This window comes from Ailuropoda melanoleuca, chromosome 9, assembly GCF_002007445.2.
Source record: "Ailuropoda melanoleuca isolate Jingjing chromosome 9, ASM200744v2, whole genome shotgun sequence".
Lineage (NCBI taxonomy): Eukaryota > Metazoa > Chordata > Mammalia > Carnivora > Ursidae > Ailuropoda > Ailuropoda melanoleuca.
In genome coordinates, this window is record NC_048226.1 from 62,865,277 (window position 1) to 62,883,827 (window position 18,551).

Here is an 18,551-nt window from a genome sequence, read left to right on the forward strand (position 1 = left end):
GGCTTCTACTCCGACCTCCTGCTATGTCCCTACCTGTAACATTTTACATATTTAAAACTACTCAGGGGCGCCTGGGTGGCTCAGTTGATTACGTATCTGACTCTTGATTTTGGCTCAGGTCATGATCTCAGGGTCAGGGGATCAAGCCCTGAATCAGGCTCTGTGCTCAGTGCAGAGTCTGCTTGTCCCTCTCCCTCTGCTCCTCCCCCCACTCTCTCTATCTCTCTCTCCCTTTCTCAAATAAATAAATAAATACTTAAAAAAAAAAAAAACTACTCAGGGGCGCCTGGGTGGCACAGCGGTTAAGCGTCTGCCTTCGGCTCAGGGCGAGATCCCGGCGTTATGGGATCAAGCCCCACATCAGGCTCCTCCGCTATGAGCCTGCTTCTTCCTCTCCCATTCCCCCTGCTTGTGTTCCCTCTCTCGCTGGCTGTCTCTATCTCTGTCAAATAAGTAAATAAAATCTTTAAAAACAAAACAAAACAAAAAAACCTACTCAGAAGATGTCTTCAGTATTTTCACATGAAAAAATGTTCAACATCATTAGCCATCAGGGAAATTCAAATCAAAAACACATTGAGATACCACCTTATGCCAGTTAGAATGGCAAAAATTGACAAGGCAAGAAACAACAGATGTTGGAGAGGATGTGAAGAAAGGGGACCCCTCTTACACTGTTGGTGGGAATGCAAGTTGGTACAGCCACTCTGGAAAACAGTGTGGAGGTCCCTTGAAAAGTTAAAAATTGAGCTACCCTATGATCCAGCCATTGCACTACTGGGAATTTACCCCAAAGATACAGACGTAGTGAAGAGAAGGGCCATATGCACCCCAATGTTCATAGCAGCATTGTCCACAATAGCTAAATTGTGGAAGATGCCCTTCAACAGATGACTGGATTAAGATGTGGTCCATATATACAATGGAATATTACTTTGCCATCAGAAAGAACTAGATAACCCAACATTTGCAGCAACATGGATGGGACTGGAGGAGATAATGCTAAGTGAACTAAGTCAATCAGAGAAAGACAATTAGCATATGGTTTCACTCATTTGTGGAACATAAGGAATAGCAGGGAGATCAGTAGAAGGAAGGGAAGAATGAAGGGGGGGTAAAAAGAAGGGGGAATGAACCACGAGAGACTATGGACTCTGGGAAACAATCTGAGGGTTTTAGAGGGGAGGGGTGTTGGGGGATGGGTTAACCCGGGTGATGGGTATTAAGGAGGGCACGTATTGCATGGAGCACTGGGTGTTATATGCAAACAATGAATCATGGAACACTATGTCAAAAACTAATGATGTACTGTATGGTGACTAACATCATAATAAAAAAAACAATAATAAAGGGGAAAAATTGTCTTCAGTATTTTGCTGACATTTCCTCAAAAAATAAAAATAAGGGAATTGTTTGTTTTGGTCTGCTTTGTTGGATTTTCATTATTTTTGGATAATGAAAAAAGGTTTTACAGGGTTTTTTTAATAATCTAAAAAAATTTTTTATAAAGATTAAATTATACCTAACACTTCAGGTTTCCAAGTAAGTGTAACAAACTCCAACGAAGCTTTCTATGTCAGTAAGGACCCTTCTTTCACAGTTTGTTTGTTTTTTAACGATGAAAGCTATATTCTGAATTGGTATTGATTTTGTGGACAACAAAGATCTCAGGGATGGAAGTTTTTAATGGCTTGAAGCAACAGGCCAGCTATAGAAGAATGCCACAGGAAACTAGTCTAAACCAAAAAAACCTGTATTGTACAAGGTAAGAAGAAAATAATATCCCTTTTTTGAGTCCTTCATTCAACAATAGTAGCCATATCTACAAACCCCTCTAGGACCCAGTATCTTAATTTGGGACCAACTCAGAGAAACAGTGCCATCTGCTGATTATACATACTATCTGCTACAAGTCACAGGATTTCAATCTTGTCAATATATTACAATACTAAATTGCCTAGGCAATGTGACATACCAGGGACAGCACCACTCAGAGAACGACAGCAGGGTTTTTTGACTTGCTCCGTTATCGCACACCCTGTTAAACAGACAAACAGGCTGTTGGGAAGTTGAATTCTGCTGATCAAAGCTGTTTGCATTTTAATTCATCGGTGGTGATTTGATCGTAATGAGTGTGATTAAAATGTATTCACATTGTCATTTAAAGCAAGAACATTTTCACAAGAAGATGTGTCAAAGGTGTATCTGTGTAATTAGAAAAGACTTCAATATGTGACTCAAACCACACCCATCGTACGGAGAGCTTTTGTCAGCTCATGCAGCAGTTAAAAATTGTGGAAGCAAAAAAAAAAAAAATCATGGAAGCAAAAACAGAAGTCTATAGCTGCCAGAAAGCAAGAAAAACTGCTGGCTCTGCTTTCATCAGGGTCCAGCACAGCTCCATGCTCAGCTTAATAAATACCTTGAAACTGAGATTTAAGAGCAAGGAACATGATCATGGCGGTTAAGGAAGAAAAAGAAGTGAACTATCTCATTCATTCTCCTATTTAAAAGTACCTGTTTTAGGGGTGTCTGGGTGGCTCAGTCAATTAAGTATCTGCCTTCAGCTCCAGTCATGACACCAGGGTCCTGGAATCAAATCCTGCATGGGGCTCCCTGCTCAGTGTGGAGCCTGCTTCTCCTTCTCCCTCTATCCCTCTCCCTGCTTGTGTTCTCTCTCCTCAAATAAATAAATAAAATCTTTAAAAAATAATAAAAAATAAAAGTTGCTGTTTTGAGACAGAGACCATACAAGGTAATGTGATCCTAGGATGAGTAAAATAAATCCCTTCAAAGAATTCAGCCTAGTGGGAGAAGGAGCCAGGTAAATAGTTACAGACTGCATGTTAAGTGCGGGAGAAGGGAATTCTTATAAATTAAGCATCTGCCACAGGAAAGGTGCTTTATATAGGCAACCCAGATGTTAATGGGGTGCCCCTTAACACTAAATTAAGTTGGAACCCCCCCCCCAACAAACTCTGGCCTGTCAAAGTCCAAAGCCCTCCTCAATTCCCAAGCGCTTACCAACATCTGTGCTTCTGTGTCCGGGCTCCCATGTCACACTTGCTGCTTCTGTCCTGCGTCACATGGATTCACTCACAAAACTCTGCCTCTTCCCAACATTTCAGCAAGATTTCATGGTGGGAAAGAGAAGAAGGGAGGGCTGCTTCCAGCACTCTGTAGCAAACAACTACATGGAGAGCAACAGTTATTCAAATATCCTCCAGTTCTGTCCCTGGGAGCTTTTCTTACCTAACCCAGTCCCACCATCCCTCTCTATTCTCATTTTTCTTTCTCTTCACCCCTTCGTCAGATTGCCTTTAAAATTCCAAGTTTTTCTCCCTCATTACACTTTGACAGCAACCAATACAAAAGGCTCACTCTCTCCCACCCAAGTTTTAATAAGACGTTTTTCCAAATGAAGACTAAGAGAAATTCTGATATAAGCAGTCAAGATAATATTTCTCTGCCTCACTAACCATACATTATTTCACTTACTATTTCACAACTACCCTCGGACATATCATTGAGCAGATGAGAAAACTCAGCTCATCTAACACAATACTAACCCTGTCTCATAGGTTGCTAATGCATGCAAAGCTCTTCACATTTAGAACACAGCAATAAGCACTTAATAAATGCTAGCCATCATTATATTTATCCCTACAATATTTAGTTGCTTTCTCTCTTTTCTATCTATACTTACTAGCTAAGTAATATCATCTAGTCTCATGATTTTATTAAATACCATCTATATACTGACAAAATCCCAAATTTATCATCAGCTTTAACCAAATCTTCTGAACCCAATTTATTGATGAAACTGCTTATTTGACATCGTCCCTGGCCTATCAAACATGACATAATCAAAACCGAACTACTTTAGATCTTCCCCTACAAACCTCTTTCCTCAGTCTTCCCATCTCAGTAACTTGCAATACCATTCCTCCTTTGGCTCAGGCCAAAAATCTTGGGAGTAATTCTTGATTTCTTTTTCTTATACCTTGGATTCAATCCATTCAGAAATCTTGTTGGCTCCACCTTCAAACATAGCAAGAACCCACACATTCCTTCACACTTCACTGCTACCACCTGGTCTAAATCACCATCATCTCTTAATAAGATTATTGCAATAATCCCGTAACTCATATCCTTGCTTCCACCCCATGTTTTACCAGTTTGCTCCATCACAGAACAAGTCAGATTATGTCTTTCATCAGCTCAAATCCCAGTGGTTTTCCATATCTCTCAGATTCAAAGACAGAGCTCTCAAGGCCATCTTCAGTGCCCTCTAACATTTGAATTGCCCCACCACCATCACCTCTTTGATCTCATTTCTTACTACTCTTCTTAATCTCTCCACAACAGCCTCTGGCTGCTTCTCAAACATGTCACACACTCCTTCATCTATCTCAAGGCCTTTGCACCTGAGGTTCCTTCTGTCTGGAACATCTTTCCAGAATGTCATGGTTCTCAACCCCTCACTTTTGTCAGGTCTCTTCATAAATAGACCCCATATAAATAGCAATCCACAGACCCACTTTGTTTACTATCTCTCCCTTATTCTACTTACTTTTCTTCACAGCACTTCTCATCATGTGCTGTACTACACGTGCATTGTTCTGTGTGTGCTAGAATGAAAGCTCGAGGGCAGAGACTGCCTGTTTTATTTATTGTTGTATGCACAACCCATAGGACAATGCCCTAGATGTGCTAGCTACTCAATAAATACTTGTGGAATGACAAACGAATATAATCCATTTAATCAAAATTAAAGAAGGCAAGAGTTTCAAGAAGGAAGTGTTCACCAATATCTGATGTGAAAAAAAGCCGACATCAAGACTGAAGAGTTCACTGCATTTATCAATTAGGAAGTCATTGGGATAGAGGCCTTGAGTGCCGGGGGGTGGGGGCCAATGGCTTTGGATTGACAATGACCAGGAAGAAGGAAAGGAAGACATCAAGAAGAGAACTCTCTTCTGGAAATGGATAGTGGTGATGACTGAACAACACTGTGAATGTACAAGTGGCAATTCTTTCTGCCATGTCTTATTTTTTAAATGTGGTATAAAAGCAAAAGTTATACTATTTTTTAAACTTTCATATTATCAGCTCATCCAATTAAATGATTATTCAGCCCTCAAGTATTTACAGTTGAATGCCATCGATTATTATTATTACAATGCTTTTCTTCAGTGATACTCCAGGGGTAGTGTCTTGGGTCAGCTCCTCTGGAAAACATGAGGAGGCAGACCTTCTTGCAGGGAATTTGTTGGGAAGTGCTCTTCAGAACGACATCTTTAAGGGAGTGAGCGAAGCCTGACTGAAGAGAGAGCAGCTGAACCGCAATGAAGCTGCAGCAAAGGCCTCAGCTGAAGAGCTCTGGAGCTGGGCCTTTCCATCCTGCATCAACAAAGCACTGCATTCAGCTGCTCCCAGAAGGGAGCATAACCTTGGGTGAGGCAGCTCTTTTCAGCTCAGGGCTATACTTTGGCAGGGATCTGGCTAGGAGTGGTGGCAGACAGCTAGGGAAATGAATAATTTGGAAATCCAGACAACACCCTCTAGAATCCACTACAATTTAATATAAACAATAAAGTTACTAGTCCCTATCACTGCATTTTTTTTAAAGGATTTCACACCTGAGAATAATACCACAGATATTGAAAGAAGTTTTATATGTAAAGCCTCATAGATGAGGCCTATACATAGGGCCAAGAAACACCATTTTTGCTTATTAGTTGAGTACTTCCCGGGACAAATTTGGTCCCAGGCTGCCTGTTCATGAATCCTAGATGTACAACTGCCCAGGTATGGCACTAGAAATCTGAAGAACTCAGATTTGCTAATATATAATTGTGTCTTTATTCAAGACCTCAAGGCAATATTCAGTCTAAAAGAAATTTTCCTAAATGGAAGCAGAAGCTGATTATAGAAGCCTCAACTGGAGACTGAGTAACTCATTTCTTTTTGTAGACTTGAGCTTACTAATGCTTGCTTTTATGTCAAAAATCACTACAGACAACCCTTAACATGATGGTAGCCGAAATTTTCCTGATTCAGAGTGCAAACAATGTTTGGTGGACATAGCTTTATAACTGCTTGTCAGTCCCCCATGAGTCTGAGGTCTCAGATTACAAACTAGTGTTCTTTTTTTTTTTTTTAAGATTTTATTTATTTATTCGACAGAGATAGAGACAGCCAGCGAGAGAGGGAACACAAGCAGGCGGAGTGGGAGAGGAAGAAGCAGGCTTATAGCGGAGGAGCCTAATGTGGGGCTCGATCCCATAACACCGGATCACGCCCTGAGCCGAAGGCAGACGCTTAACTGCTGTGCCACCCAGGCGCCTCTACAAACTAGTGTTCTGAAGCCTCCCATCGTCCTTTGTCTCCTGCCCCAACCTGCTGACCATTCTCATTCAAACTGCTCCACAGCAATTATTACACTCAGCATGTTCAGCCTCTGGAGTCCTAGTCTGATTCTCTTTCTCCCTTGAGCTATAGTTGAAACTGATCTCCCACATCTATGTCTAATATTCCCACATAGATTAGATTTCCCAAAGACGGGGATGAGGTATTTTACCTTTTTATAGTCCTTATGAAAATTCCTTAATGGGTATTTAATAAAAGTACATTAATTTTGGAATACTAATAATTATATGATGATAGAATTATGTCTTTAATGTTTCAGCACTAAAGAATACATACAAAAAAATTAACTCAAGTTTTGACTGTATTACAGCTATGATACATTTTGCAACAAAACATAATTTAAATAATTCTATTAGTTTTCGAAAATTACATTTAATTACTATGTTAACTTTTTTAAAGGGGGGGCAAGGGAATATCATGAAGTTATCTTTCCTTATATAGCAGTACTTTGGTTGGTTATATTCTGAAAAAAGAATGAGACATTTTCTCTTATTCTGTCAAGAAAAGGATCTGCAAGATTTAAATGATCTCCAGAAAAATGTTTCCATTGCTTCAGCTGTGACATGGAGAGAGGTTTCAGAGAATTAGACTTCTGGTGATGTGGACCAAGCTGACAATTTCTAGAGATAGGGAATTTTTCCAGTGAATCACCTGTAATAAGTAAAACAATAAGAAAATCGTTAGGCCAATCAATACCCTATGATAAACAATACTTTTTTTATTTTATCACATAATGAGTTTATATAATTTATTACATTTTGGTCTCTGACTTCAAGGACCTTGTGGTCTAGGGATAGATACATTAAACAAATAATCATCCAAACAGATGTATTACAGGTCCACAATCCCTTATCTAAAACCCTTGGGGCTGGATCTGTTTCCCAATTCAGAATATAATTGGAACAATCTGGGAAAGCACTCCATAATCAAACTCATTAATATTCTGCAGCAAGTCATATGAATAGTCATGAAATGGGTTAATGACTACTGATAAATTCACATCAATTTAGGTAAGGTTTTTGCCACCAAATAAATCTGTTGCAAATTTATGAAGAAAAAAACAACTCTTGGTCTTTCAAGCTTTCTAGATTTCAAAATTGAAGACAAGGGACTGTGGAGTTGTATTACAAACAGTGGTAAGGGTACAGAATTAAGATACAGGGAACTCAACACATAAAACAAGAAAAGCTGACTTGCTTTAAGATTTGAAGGATGAGAAGGCAAGAACCAGATGGGGAAAGAGGTAACACATTTCAGGAGAAGGACCTACAAAGGCTGTGAAAGTGAAGGGACTCTGATACGGTCGAGGAACTGACAAGAGCCCAATGCAACTAGAGCCTAGAGAGCAAAGATGAAGTTCAGTAATGCAGGGTGGAGCATGCATTCAAGGAATGGATAGTGCAAAACACCGTGAGCAAATCATGAATGGCAGAAGCTAGTAGTTAGTCATTAAATCCATATCTCTTTCCTCTAGGGCACTTAGCCACATTTCCCAGTCTCCCACAGTTAGATGCAACCACTGAGTCTGGCCTATGGAATGTGGATAGTCATGCTCTGTGTCACTTCTAGGTCTGGCTTAGAAAAATCTCCCATACCACGTGGTTTTCTACCTTTACTCTTCTCTCACCTGCTGGCTGGGAGATGCAGGGATGCCAGCAGGGAACTCTAAGGCCTAAGGGGATGGTAGAACCCAAAGTGAAAGAAGCCTGGATCACCAAATCACCTTAGAGAAGGCTGTGTGCTATGTTACTATTATGTGCTCTGCTACATGAGAAATACACTTCTACTGTGGTAGGCCACTGTGCTTTTTGAGTTTCCTGCTGCAGCACTTAACCCTACCCTAACTAACAACTTTAAAGATTTTAGTCTCTATCCTCAAGAACAATGGAAGCACTTGAGAGGGTTTTTTGAAACATTTTACTTATGGGAAATTTCAAGAATATATAAAAGTTAACAAGATAGAAATGAAGAACCTACAGGTTATTATGTACCCCACTTTCGGGTACTATCAACCAAGAGACAATTTTGTTTCATTTAGACTCTGCTTTCTCTACTTCCATAATATTATGAAATAAATATGCAGTATATATCAACCGTAAATATTTCACTTTGCATTTCTAAAAGTTAAAGACTTTTTAAAATTTTATCACACTTTAAAAAACTGCCTTTCCTTAATATCTAATTCCTGTCAATGTGCAAAATCATTGAGGTCTTAAGAGATGACAACATTACTTTAAGAATCTAGAAGATATTAGAATAACACCTTCAAAGCACTGACAAAACAAAAACAAAAAACCCAATTGACTAAAATTGTACACCTAGCAAAGACACCATTTGAGGGAGAGAAAAAGCAAATACACTTTGAAAAATCAAAGTTTGAGAGTGAACCACTAGCAGGCCTTTGCTGGAAAAAGCAGGACATGAAAAGACAGTAGAAGTGAATCAAAGTATGTCATTAATTATAAAAAATGTAAACAGACTAAATGCTCTAGTTAAAACATGAGACTGAGAAAAAAAAAGTCCATCTCTATGCTATTAACAAGAGAAATAACTACAACATAAGGACACAGACCTACCTAAGGCAAAAGAAGGGAAAAAGATACACCAGGCAAATAACATAAAGAAAGCCAGTGTAATATATGAACTTAAGATAAATGAAAGCAAAAGGTATTAAGGATAAAGAAATCACTACCTCTTAATAAAATAAACCATAATAAAAAATTCACAAAGATACAAAATATACGGAGCAAATATTGATACCATTAACAAGAAACTTTGCAAAATCCAGCGTCATACTGTAAGATTTTAATGTATTTCTTTCAATAACAGATATATCTAACAATAAATTAGGTTATTAATAGAAAAATGGGCAAATGATGTGAAAAGATGGTTCATACAAAGGAAGGCTCTTAAATATAGGAAAAAATGCTCAATTTCACTCATAATAAGAGGAAAGCAAATTAAACTAGACCAATATATTATTTTTTTTACTATCAGAAAAATTCAAACATTTGATAATGTACTCAACTGGCAAAGCTGTGGAGAAATAGCCATTTTAGTCTATTGTTGGCGGGGTATAAAGGATACAACCCCCAATGGAGGGCACTTGTGATGAGCACTGGGTGTTGCATGTAAGTAATGAATCACTAAATTCTACTCCTGAAACCAGTATTACACTATATATCAACTAACTAGAATGTAAATAAAAAATTGCTACCAAAAAATAAAATAAAATAAAATAAAATAAATAAAATAAAATAAAGGATACAAGCCCTAATGGAGGGCATTTTGGCAATATCTGTTAAAATTACAAATATACACATTCTCTGACCCAACAACACTGATAATTTACCTTATAGATATACTTGAACATATGGAAAAAGATGTATGAATAAAGATATATGCTGACTGGAAAGAACTTGATTAGTATACCTAATTATACCTATAATTATATCTAAATTATACCTAATTATACCTGTGGGGGACAGGTAAATAAATTATGGTATATAAATACAATGAAGGATTATATAGGAAAAAAAAGAATGAGGAAACTTTCTGTAATGATATGGTAAGATCTCAAGATATAATATTAAGTGAAAAAGCTACAGAACTATACCTATAACACTATGCTACACTTTATTGGTGGGAAAACTGGATAAGAATATATATTCAGAGTTCCCTGCATGAGCATAAAAATATATCTAGAAGGATATACAAAAAACTAATAATGGTTATAGGACAGAAGGGCTAGAAATTAGGCAGATGAGAGAAATGTAGAAGGGTTTTTACCATATACATTTTATAAATAGTTGAACCATGTAAATATATTAGCAATTTATAAGTTAAAATAGTAAATTTTTAAATCTGTAAAATAAGAAAAAATTGATCTGATATCAGAAAATTTGACTAATATGGCATAAGTAATTTAGAGAATACACATGGTTTTCATGCATGTTTTCAAACATTTAAGGGGCACCTGGGTGGCTCAGTCAGGCTCATCTGACTCTTGACTTCAGCTTAGGTTATGATCTCAGAGTCATGAGAGGGCGCCTCGCTCAGCATGGAGTCTGCCTGAGATTCTCTCTCTCCCTCTCCCCCTGCCCCTTCTTGCCCCCGTGCTCACTCTCCCTGCCTCTCTAAAATAAATAAAATCTTTAAAAAAAAAAAAAGAAACATTTACAAAGTGACCACATACCATGTCTCTATAGTTACCATATTTCTGACTACTCTGCAGTAGCTAGAACACAATAACAAAAACTAAAATACATTAAAAAATACTTTTAAGTAATGCATGAGTCAAAAAAGAAATCATAATGGAAAATACAAAACATTTAGAACTGCATATCAAAGTTATGAGATTCAACTTAGAGGAAAATGTACAGCCTTAAATACCCATGCAGAAAACAAGACTGAAAATCATCAAGCTAAGCATTCAAGTTGAAAAATAAGAAAAAGGACATTAGAGTAAATACAAGGAAAAAAAAAGAAAAGAGCAAAAATTATTAAAATAGAAAAAGCATACAAGAGAGAGAATCAAATGTTGACTTATATAAAATATAAATTCTTCCACGTCAGTCTTGTCTAGTCTACCTTCTTAAACCTTTTCTTTTCTTTTAAGATTTTATTTATTTATCTGAGAGAGACAGAGAGAGAGAGCATGAGCGGAGGGGGAGAAACAGACGCCCCGCTGAGCAGAAAGCCTGCCACAGAGCTCCATAGGATCATGACCTGAGCCGCCAAAGGCAGATGCTTAACCCACTGAGCTACCCAGGCGCCCCCGCCTTAAACCTTTGCAACACAATTTACCAAGTGACTTCCAGCTACAGTCACTGCTTGTTCAAGTCCTACTCTTGATGCAGTTCCTATCTGAACGATGTCAACTCTGGAGGGTTGACATTCTCAGCCTCACTTGAGCAGCACTAGGGAGTTTGTCAAGCACTGAGAAGTTCCATGCTAACTGCCTCATAAAGAATGACCCCATTATGAATGTGTTCTACACAAGATAAACACACAGTAGGGCTATTCTGTCAAGTGAAATAGAAATAAGGATTAAAAACATTTTTGTAATTCCAAAGTCATATATCAGGTCTTGAAAGGTTTTCCTGAACAAGTTAAATTGTGCACAACGAATTCGAAAGAAGCTAAATTGAGAGAACTAATAAGGTTCTACTTAATATTTTCTCAAACACCCTGGCAGGTGCCCTATGACCTGAGGGAAAAAAAAATTAACAAAAGCAAATGGTAAATATTTTAGTTACTCTGTATTTAAATGTTTTCAATTGCTAAAGAGAAACAAATTAACTTTACCATCATAACACAATTAAAATACAACTAACCTGTACCATCTTTGTCTCCTGTACATTCACAGTCAAGCAGGTCATGAGTAACACAATGTGAACTTTCGTGTAAGATGAACAAATTTTTTAGCTCCTCTACTGAAAACTGGATATGTTCAGATGTCTTGGTTAGGTCTACAACTGCCCCAGAAAGATCTTGCTTACTGATCTGTCTTTGATAAATCTTTTCTTCTATTGTACCTAAAGAGAAAACATTGATTCCATTTTCTTCAGATCTTTAAGTCTGTTATTTTTGTAGGGTAAAACATGTTTGTTAGCATACTAGTTAACAAAATAACAATATTCCTGATATCAAAGCACAGATTAATCAAAAAAAATTTTTTTTTTTATTATTCAAAGAGGCTACATTTTTTTTTCACACTGAAGGGTTATTATTACCTGTGGTTAGAAGTCTGTAAATATGTACAGGATGTTTCTGACCATCTCTCCATACTCTAGACATTGCCTATAGGAAATAAATGAGAATTCAGAGTACAGTAGGAATGAATAACCCTGTCTACATAAGCAATATGCATTAATATGCTTAAGATTAGGAATTCTAGATTTTACTTATAGCTTCAGGAAACAAAGCCCAGGGATACCCAAGCATTCTCCACCTCATATTTTTTTCCTGGGGTAAGGAAAGGGATGGATGAACACTCACTGTCGTACTGTAAAATGGTTGCAGGGGTGTCACACAACAGTGAGAGAATCTAGCCGCATCAAAGAATAGAACAGCAAGTTTAGACAGCAAGATCACAAAGAACCAAGTATAGCATGGGCATGGAGGGCTTCTTCCCAGTCCAAGTAGCTAATGACTTAATCCTAAGGAGTCCCTAGGATCCCTAATCAGTTCAGGCTGTAGGTAGATTCCTGTAGTTTCACAATTTATCAGTGATAGTGTAGAGAGCTGGTGTTCAAACCCCGCATATTCTAAAGAAAAGTCTTACCTTCAACCAGCTCTTGGGAGATAAACTCTAAGCCCTTGTAATATCCTGCCTGGTAAGAGTATCTTAGTTTACCTGAGGCCTTGGGCCTCAGTAGGAAGAAGACAGTTTTTGCTAACAATGTGACTGAGGTGGGGGCCTTGGGACAGTTTGACCTGTGGAGGGGTTGGAGACTGAGCAACTTAGGTCAGTCACACTGGTACTCTGACCTCAACAATATCTCTGGACACCAAGACTTGAGCGAACTTCTCTGAATGGCAATACTTCAACAGGTGTTATCACTCATCAATGCCGGCAGAATTTAGAATTGTCCATATAACTTCAGTGGATGAGGACAACTGGAAACTTGTGGCTCGTCTCTCCCAAACTCTCCATGTGCCTTTTACCTTTACTGATTTTAGTATGTATCCTTTCACTGTAATAAACCATAACTAGGAGGATAGCTATTTTTCTTGGCTCTGTGAGTCTTTCTAGTAATCCCTGAACCTGAGGGTTGTCTTCGAGTCCCCCAACACAGACACCAAATGAGGTGCAAATTTGTAGGTAGAAACCTGAAAGCACATGACGATGGACTGTATTCTGAAGAAAACCAAAAGCTGCTTCTGAGATATTTTCCTACATAAGCTAATTTAATGTCTTTACTATACCCTGCACAAACACTGATAATAGCATCTACAATACGTCATTTTCTTGCTCTGGTAGTCGTGAGCGTCCCAAAGGCCCAACTACGCAGTAAAACTAGAGGTATACAGGTTTGGGTCTGAATCCTGGCTCTGCGTCTTATAAGCTATGTGGCCCAGAACAAGCTTCCATCTCTTTATCTGTAAAATAGGGCTAATAATATCCACACTTGCAGGACTATGGTGAAGATTAAATAGACGCAAAGCACTTAGCAGAGTGCCTAAAAGAAAGTAAGGCCTTACTACGCAGCAGTTATTACACACCCACTTCATCCTCATATCCCTACAGGTGTAGTATCCCCAGTATGCATTCTACGCTGTTTATTTAATGCATAAATAGTCATACCTGGATATCAGTGGCTGGATTCCAATCAATGTCATATAAAATTAAGTGAGATCCTCCAATAAGGTTAAGTCCCACACCACCAGCTTTTGAACTTAACAAAAAAATAAAATCAGAAGAGTATTTACTATTAAAGCCATCAACAATTTGCTGTCTTTGAGAGATTGGTGTTTGTCCATCAAGTCTTGTATAAGTATATCCATGACGCTTGCATACTTCTTGTAGAATATTCAAGGTTTGTGTATAGTTGGACACCAACACCACCCTGGCAATCGAAAAGAAAGAGTCTTTATATACAGCTTTAAAGCAATATTAGGTTTTTTTTAACTGAAGGAAAATACTACAGTGATATTATCAGTGATGATTATAGAACATGCAGCGATGACCTTGTACAATTAAAACACACGTTCTCTTTCAAATTCAATTTTTAAATCAACATCTAGGAGACTTCCAGCTTTAAGATAGTGGAATAAAGACCTTTCTGCTTTCTTCACCTCTCTGAAACCACCCTAAAAACAGCAGAACTGAGAAATAGAAATAACTCTGCTTTGATAAAACAAGGAGATACTTCTATATGAAAACAGAGAGTAATGGAATGTGACCTGCTTAGGGAGTATAGAGAACGTAAAACCTAAGTGCCCAAAGAGGGAGATACTAATAAAAAACAAGCACAAGTTTATTCACATCAGAGAACCTTAAGACACCTCAGAAGGAAGGAGTTAAGACTGCAGCTATTGTAAGAACACTAGTAAACAGAACCCATACTCTACTCCCATGTAACCAGCTGACTATTCTTTCTCAACTAGTGTGTTTATATTCTGAAGAAAGTAAACCAAAGAAAACTGAGCCCAGGGGACTCTAGAAGGCAAGGATATAGTGACAAATCAAAATCAAAGTCTACATACTGGATGGTAAGATCCCAGTTTCCTTTTACTGCCAACTCCCAGAACACCCATAGCCTAGCATCCCTCTCACATCCCACCCCCAAAAAGATAGTATTGGAAGATTCATCTCTGGGATGATTTAAATGACCCCAGAGAAAAGGTCCAGCCAGCTCACTGCCTAATTACCCAGTGAGGGCCACCAGTCAACCAGCCCTGCCTCGACACACAGTGTTCAATTAATGTTTTACTGCATCACTCTTAAATACGAATGGACTCCAAGGATCACTTGGTGAGGCTCCAACATGAAAAACAGAAACCAAAACAAATAAATAGAAAAGAAGAAACCTGTATAAAACAAAGTAATGGAGGAAACAGGAGACAACTTTAGGAAAATAATTAATATCCTCAAGTAAGAGACAACATTCACAAGAAGAGGAGGCGATAAAAAACAACAATCAAGAATAAGAAAATATCTTAGAAATTTTAAATGACAACCAAAATAAAAATTTAACAGGAGACAAGAGAGTATGCCAGGAAATTGATGGGGGGAAAAAAGTGATGGGGCACCTGGGTGCCTCAGTCAGTTACGTGTCTGTCTTTGGCTCAGGTCATGATTTCAGGGTCCTGACACTGAGCCACCTGTTGGACTCCCTGCTCAGCAGGGAGTCTGCTTCTCCCTCTTCCTCTAAGTCTCCCCCACCCCCAACCCGGCTCATGCTCTCTCTCCCTCTCTTTCAAATAAATAAATAAAATCTTTTTTTTTTTAAAGTGATGACTATTAGGAGAAAAGCTAAAAGAACTAAAAAATCAGTCAATGAGGTTTAATATCTGACTAACAAAAATTCCAAAGAAAACAAAAGAAATTATTTTGAGAGAAAAAGAGAATTATTTTCCAGACATGGGGTCTTCAGACTGAAAGGACCACTAAAGTTTCCAGCTCAATAAATGAAAAAATGATTCATATTAAGGCACATCAAGATTATACCTCAAAGGATGACAAATGAAAAAAAAGCTGCTAGAGCTTTCGTGAAGAAAATATAAGTTATGTGCAAAGAACGAAAATCAAAAAGGCATCACACTTCTCAACTTGGAAAGCTAAAAGTTATATAAAGCACTCCCTTCAAAAGTCTAAGAGAACACTATTTCACTTTAGAATTTTATAACTACGCAAAGTTGTCAGTCAAGCACTAAGTTTCAGACAAGCAAGAAGTAAAAATGATTTACCTCCAATCTCCTCTTTCTTAGGAAGCTACTACAGGATGTGCTCCAGCAAAATGTGAAACCCAGGAAATGTGAGGTTCAACACAGAAGAGAAGATAAAAAAATTTCTGGGTGATGGTTAAGCAAAGTCCCAGGATGACAGCTATGTAGCACGATTACAGAATAACTGGTTCAAATTGTAGCAGGAGGGCAGAGGACTATGAGAGACAAGACAAAGAAAATACAAAGGAACTTATAGACTCATAGGAAAAAAGCACTGAAATGTAATGAAGGTTTTATATAGGAAGACTTTACAATACTTAACAAACAAGAAAGCAAATGGGGGAGAAGAAGTGAAAAAAAAAAGGCAATCAATAGCTCTAAGAGGGCTACTGAAAAGTTGTTCAAGATAGGAACTACAATAATGGTAAGCCATTTGACTTAGCAGCAAATAACAACTTGTTATAATAACATAAGTATTAAATGCTAATTTAACCAGAAGCTGTGATGTGACTGTCTTAAAAGGATGAAAGGTGAGGGGAGGACATCAGAGCATTAAATTCTCATAAATCATTAGAGGAAGCCATGAGATAAAATAAAAAATGGATGAGACAAGTAACATCAGCAAGATGGACTAGGAAGCTCCAGCTTCTCTTTTTGCCATGGAAACATTAAATGAACAACCAGAAACAGACTGAAATAATTTACAGAAGCTCTGGAAATCAAAGATCTACAGCAACAAAACAAATGCCTAATCAAGAAAAAACCACATTTAAAATACAGTAGGAAGAGGCACCTGGGTGGCTCAGTTGGTTAAGCATCTGCCTTCAGCTCAGGTCATGATCTCAAGGTCCTAGGATCAAGCCCCACATGGGGCTCCCTGCTCAGCGGGGAGCCTGCTTCTTCTTCTCCCTCTGCCTGCCACTCCCCCTGCTTATGTTCTCCCTCCAGCCCTCAAATAAATAAATAAAAACTTTTTTAAAAAATTACAGTAGGAAATTTCACGGTGTTTTCACTCACCCTCGCCCTACCCCCCCCCCCGTGTGGCTTGATTTGGAGGACGTGGCAGCCTGATCCCTTATTCCCTTTGGTGAACTGAAGAGAAGAAAGCAGACCGAATCTGCAAAGTTCTAACCTGTTTGTAGACTACCTGAGGGACAGGTTTCTATCTCTGTTACCTAACTCCGAGTTCAGATGACCAAAAACAGCTGGGATGTCAGGCTAGGAGAAGCCACAGGAAGCAGATGGCTAATGAAAACCATAGGGGACTACAGACCAGCAGGGGCAAGAGATCACTGACTGAGAAATAGAATAGGAAAACTAAGGTTTTAGAAGAAACAGGGGTGAGGCTCTTAAGGAAATTAAGACATTTAAAAGGAGCCAATTATACAGAAAAAAATTTTTACAGCACATGCACATGCCCTGCACAGGCCTTAGGCCATCAATCCAGGCTGACTGGTGAAGGACTTCCCCACATGGAGCCAGTCTGCAAAGACGAGAGGTGGCTGTTTTTCCTAATGCCCAAATGCCAACAAAAGATGGATCACACAAAGCATACAAAAAAAAAAAGAGGAAAACATGATCCATTTAAAGGAACAAAGTAAGTCTCCAGACATTGTGCCCTGGAAGAAACACAGGCTTGTGAGAAAAAGACTAAAGCAACTCTCTTAAATATGCTCAAAGAGCTAAAGGAACATGGAGAAAGAACTAAAGGAAACTGGGAAAACTATGCATGACAAAACAAGAATATCAACAAAAAGATAGAAATTATTAAAAAAATTAGAAATTCTGGAGCTGAAAATGTGGATGTGACAAGCAATAGCAGGGGCAGCACATGAGCTGACAACACACAGGCGAGCTGGTGATTGCACTGAGAAACAGGAGGAAAGGGAGAGAGGAACTGGGGACTGCTGTTCTATTATGAGCCTTTTAACATCTCAAAAAATAAAATGTTAAACCATAACATGATGTAAAAAGTAAAAACAGTATTTATTACAATAGCCGAAGTTCAATAATTAAGCAAAAAATAAAAATAAAGTCAAGAACATTTCTTATACATTTATACATTATTAGCACTAGAATCTAAAGAATAAAGCAAATTTTAAAGTTACAATTTTTTAAATTATCTACACTAAGAAGGAAAAGATAATCCAACAGTAATTTAGATTTGTATTTCTGTACCAGTTACTTTGTGCTATGTAACAAACCATCCCAAAATTCAGTGGCTTCAAACAACAACCATTTCTTTTATATTTAGCTCACAAACTGTAGTATTAAAAAGAAAACCCAAGGGGCTCCTGGGTGGCACAGCGGTTAAGCGTCTGCCTTCGGCTCAGGGCGTGATCCCGGCGTTATGGGATCGAGCCCCACATCAGGCTCTTCTGCTATGAGCCTGCTTCTTCCTCTCCCATTCCCCTGCTTGTGTTCCCTCTCTTGCTGGCTGTCTCTATCTCTGTCAAATAAATAAATAAAAATCTTTAAAAAAATAAAAAAAAGAAAAAGAAAAAGAAAACCCAGACCCAAAATGGCATCACTTAGGTCAAGGTCCCAAATCAGTAATCAAAACTTAATAACTAACCTAATTGCCATTTCAGCCCCTCAGGAATGTAACCTTTAACCAATCTACATGGAATTTCCTGGTCAATACTAGGAAATTTACTCATAGACCCCCATCCACTCCTCTTAGGACAGCAATCCTGCTTAAACAATGCATTCCTTGCTAATAAATT

The 18,551-nt window shown here is 38.2% G+C and overlaps 1 protein-coding gene and 1 long non-coding RNA gene across 4 annotated transcripts in view; both read right to left on the bottom strand.

Annotated features, from left to right (window-relative positions):
* Positions 1 to 6,141, bottom strand: part of LOC117803772 — a 37,524-nt gene extending 31,383 nt beyond the window's left edge. The window contains exons 1-2 of the long non-coding RNA XR_004627844.1: positions 3,025 to 6,141; positions 1,976 to 2,038 (exon numbers count right to left, since the gene is read on the bottom strand). This is a non-coding gene — a long non-coding RNA (uncharacterized LOC117803772). The remainder of the gene's footprint in view (positions 1 to 1,975; positions 2,039 to 3,024) is intronic.
* Positions 6,142 to 6,293: 152 nt separating this feature from the next.
* RAD54B (RAD54 homolog B) overlaps positions 6,294 to 18,551 on the bottom strand; it is an 88,214-nt gene continuing 75,956 nt past the window's right edge. The window contains exons 10-13 of one of the 3 annotated variants that reach the window (XM_034668311.1): positions 13,742 to 14,003; positions 12,168 to 12,234; positions 11,769 to 11,969; positions 6,294 to 7,083 (exon numbers count right to left, since the gene is read on the bottom strand). In XM_034668311.1, coding sequence (XP_034524202.1) covers positions 6,866 to 7,083; positions 11,769 to 11,969; positions 12,168 to 12,234; positions 13,742 to 14,003 — 748 coding nt within the window. In that variant the 3' untranslated portion in view covers positions 6,294 to 6,865. The remainder of the gene's footprint in view (positions 7,084 to 11,768; positions 11,970 to 12,167; positions 12,235 to 13,741; positions 14,004 to 18,551) is intronic. The other 2 variants (XM_034668310.1, XM_002929425.4) reach the window with 2 other exon arrangements.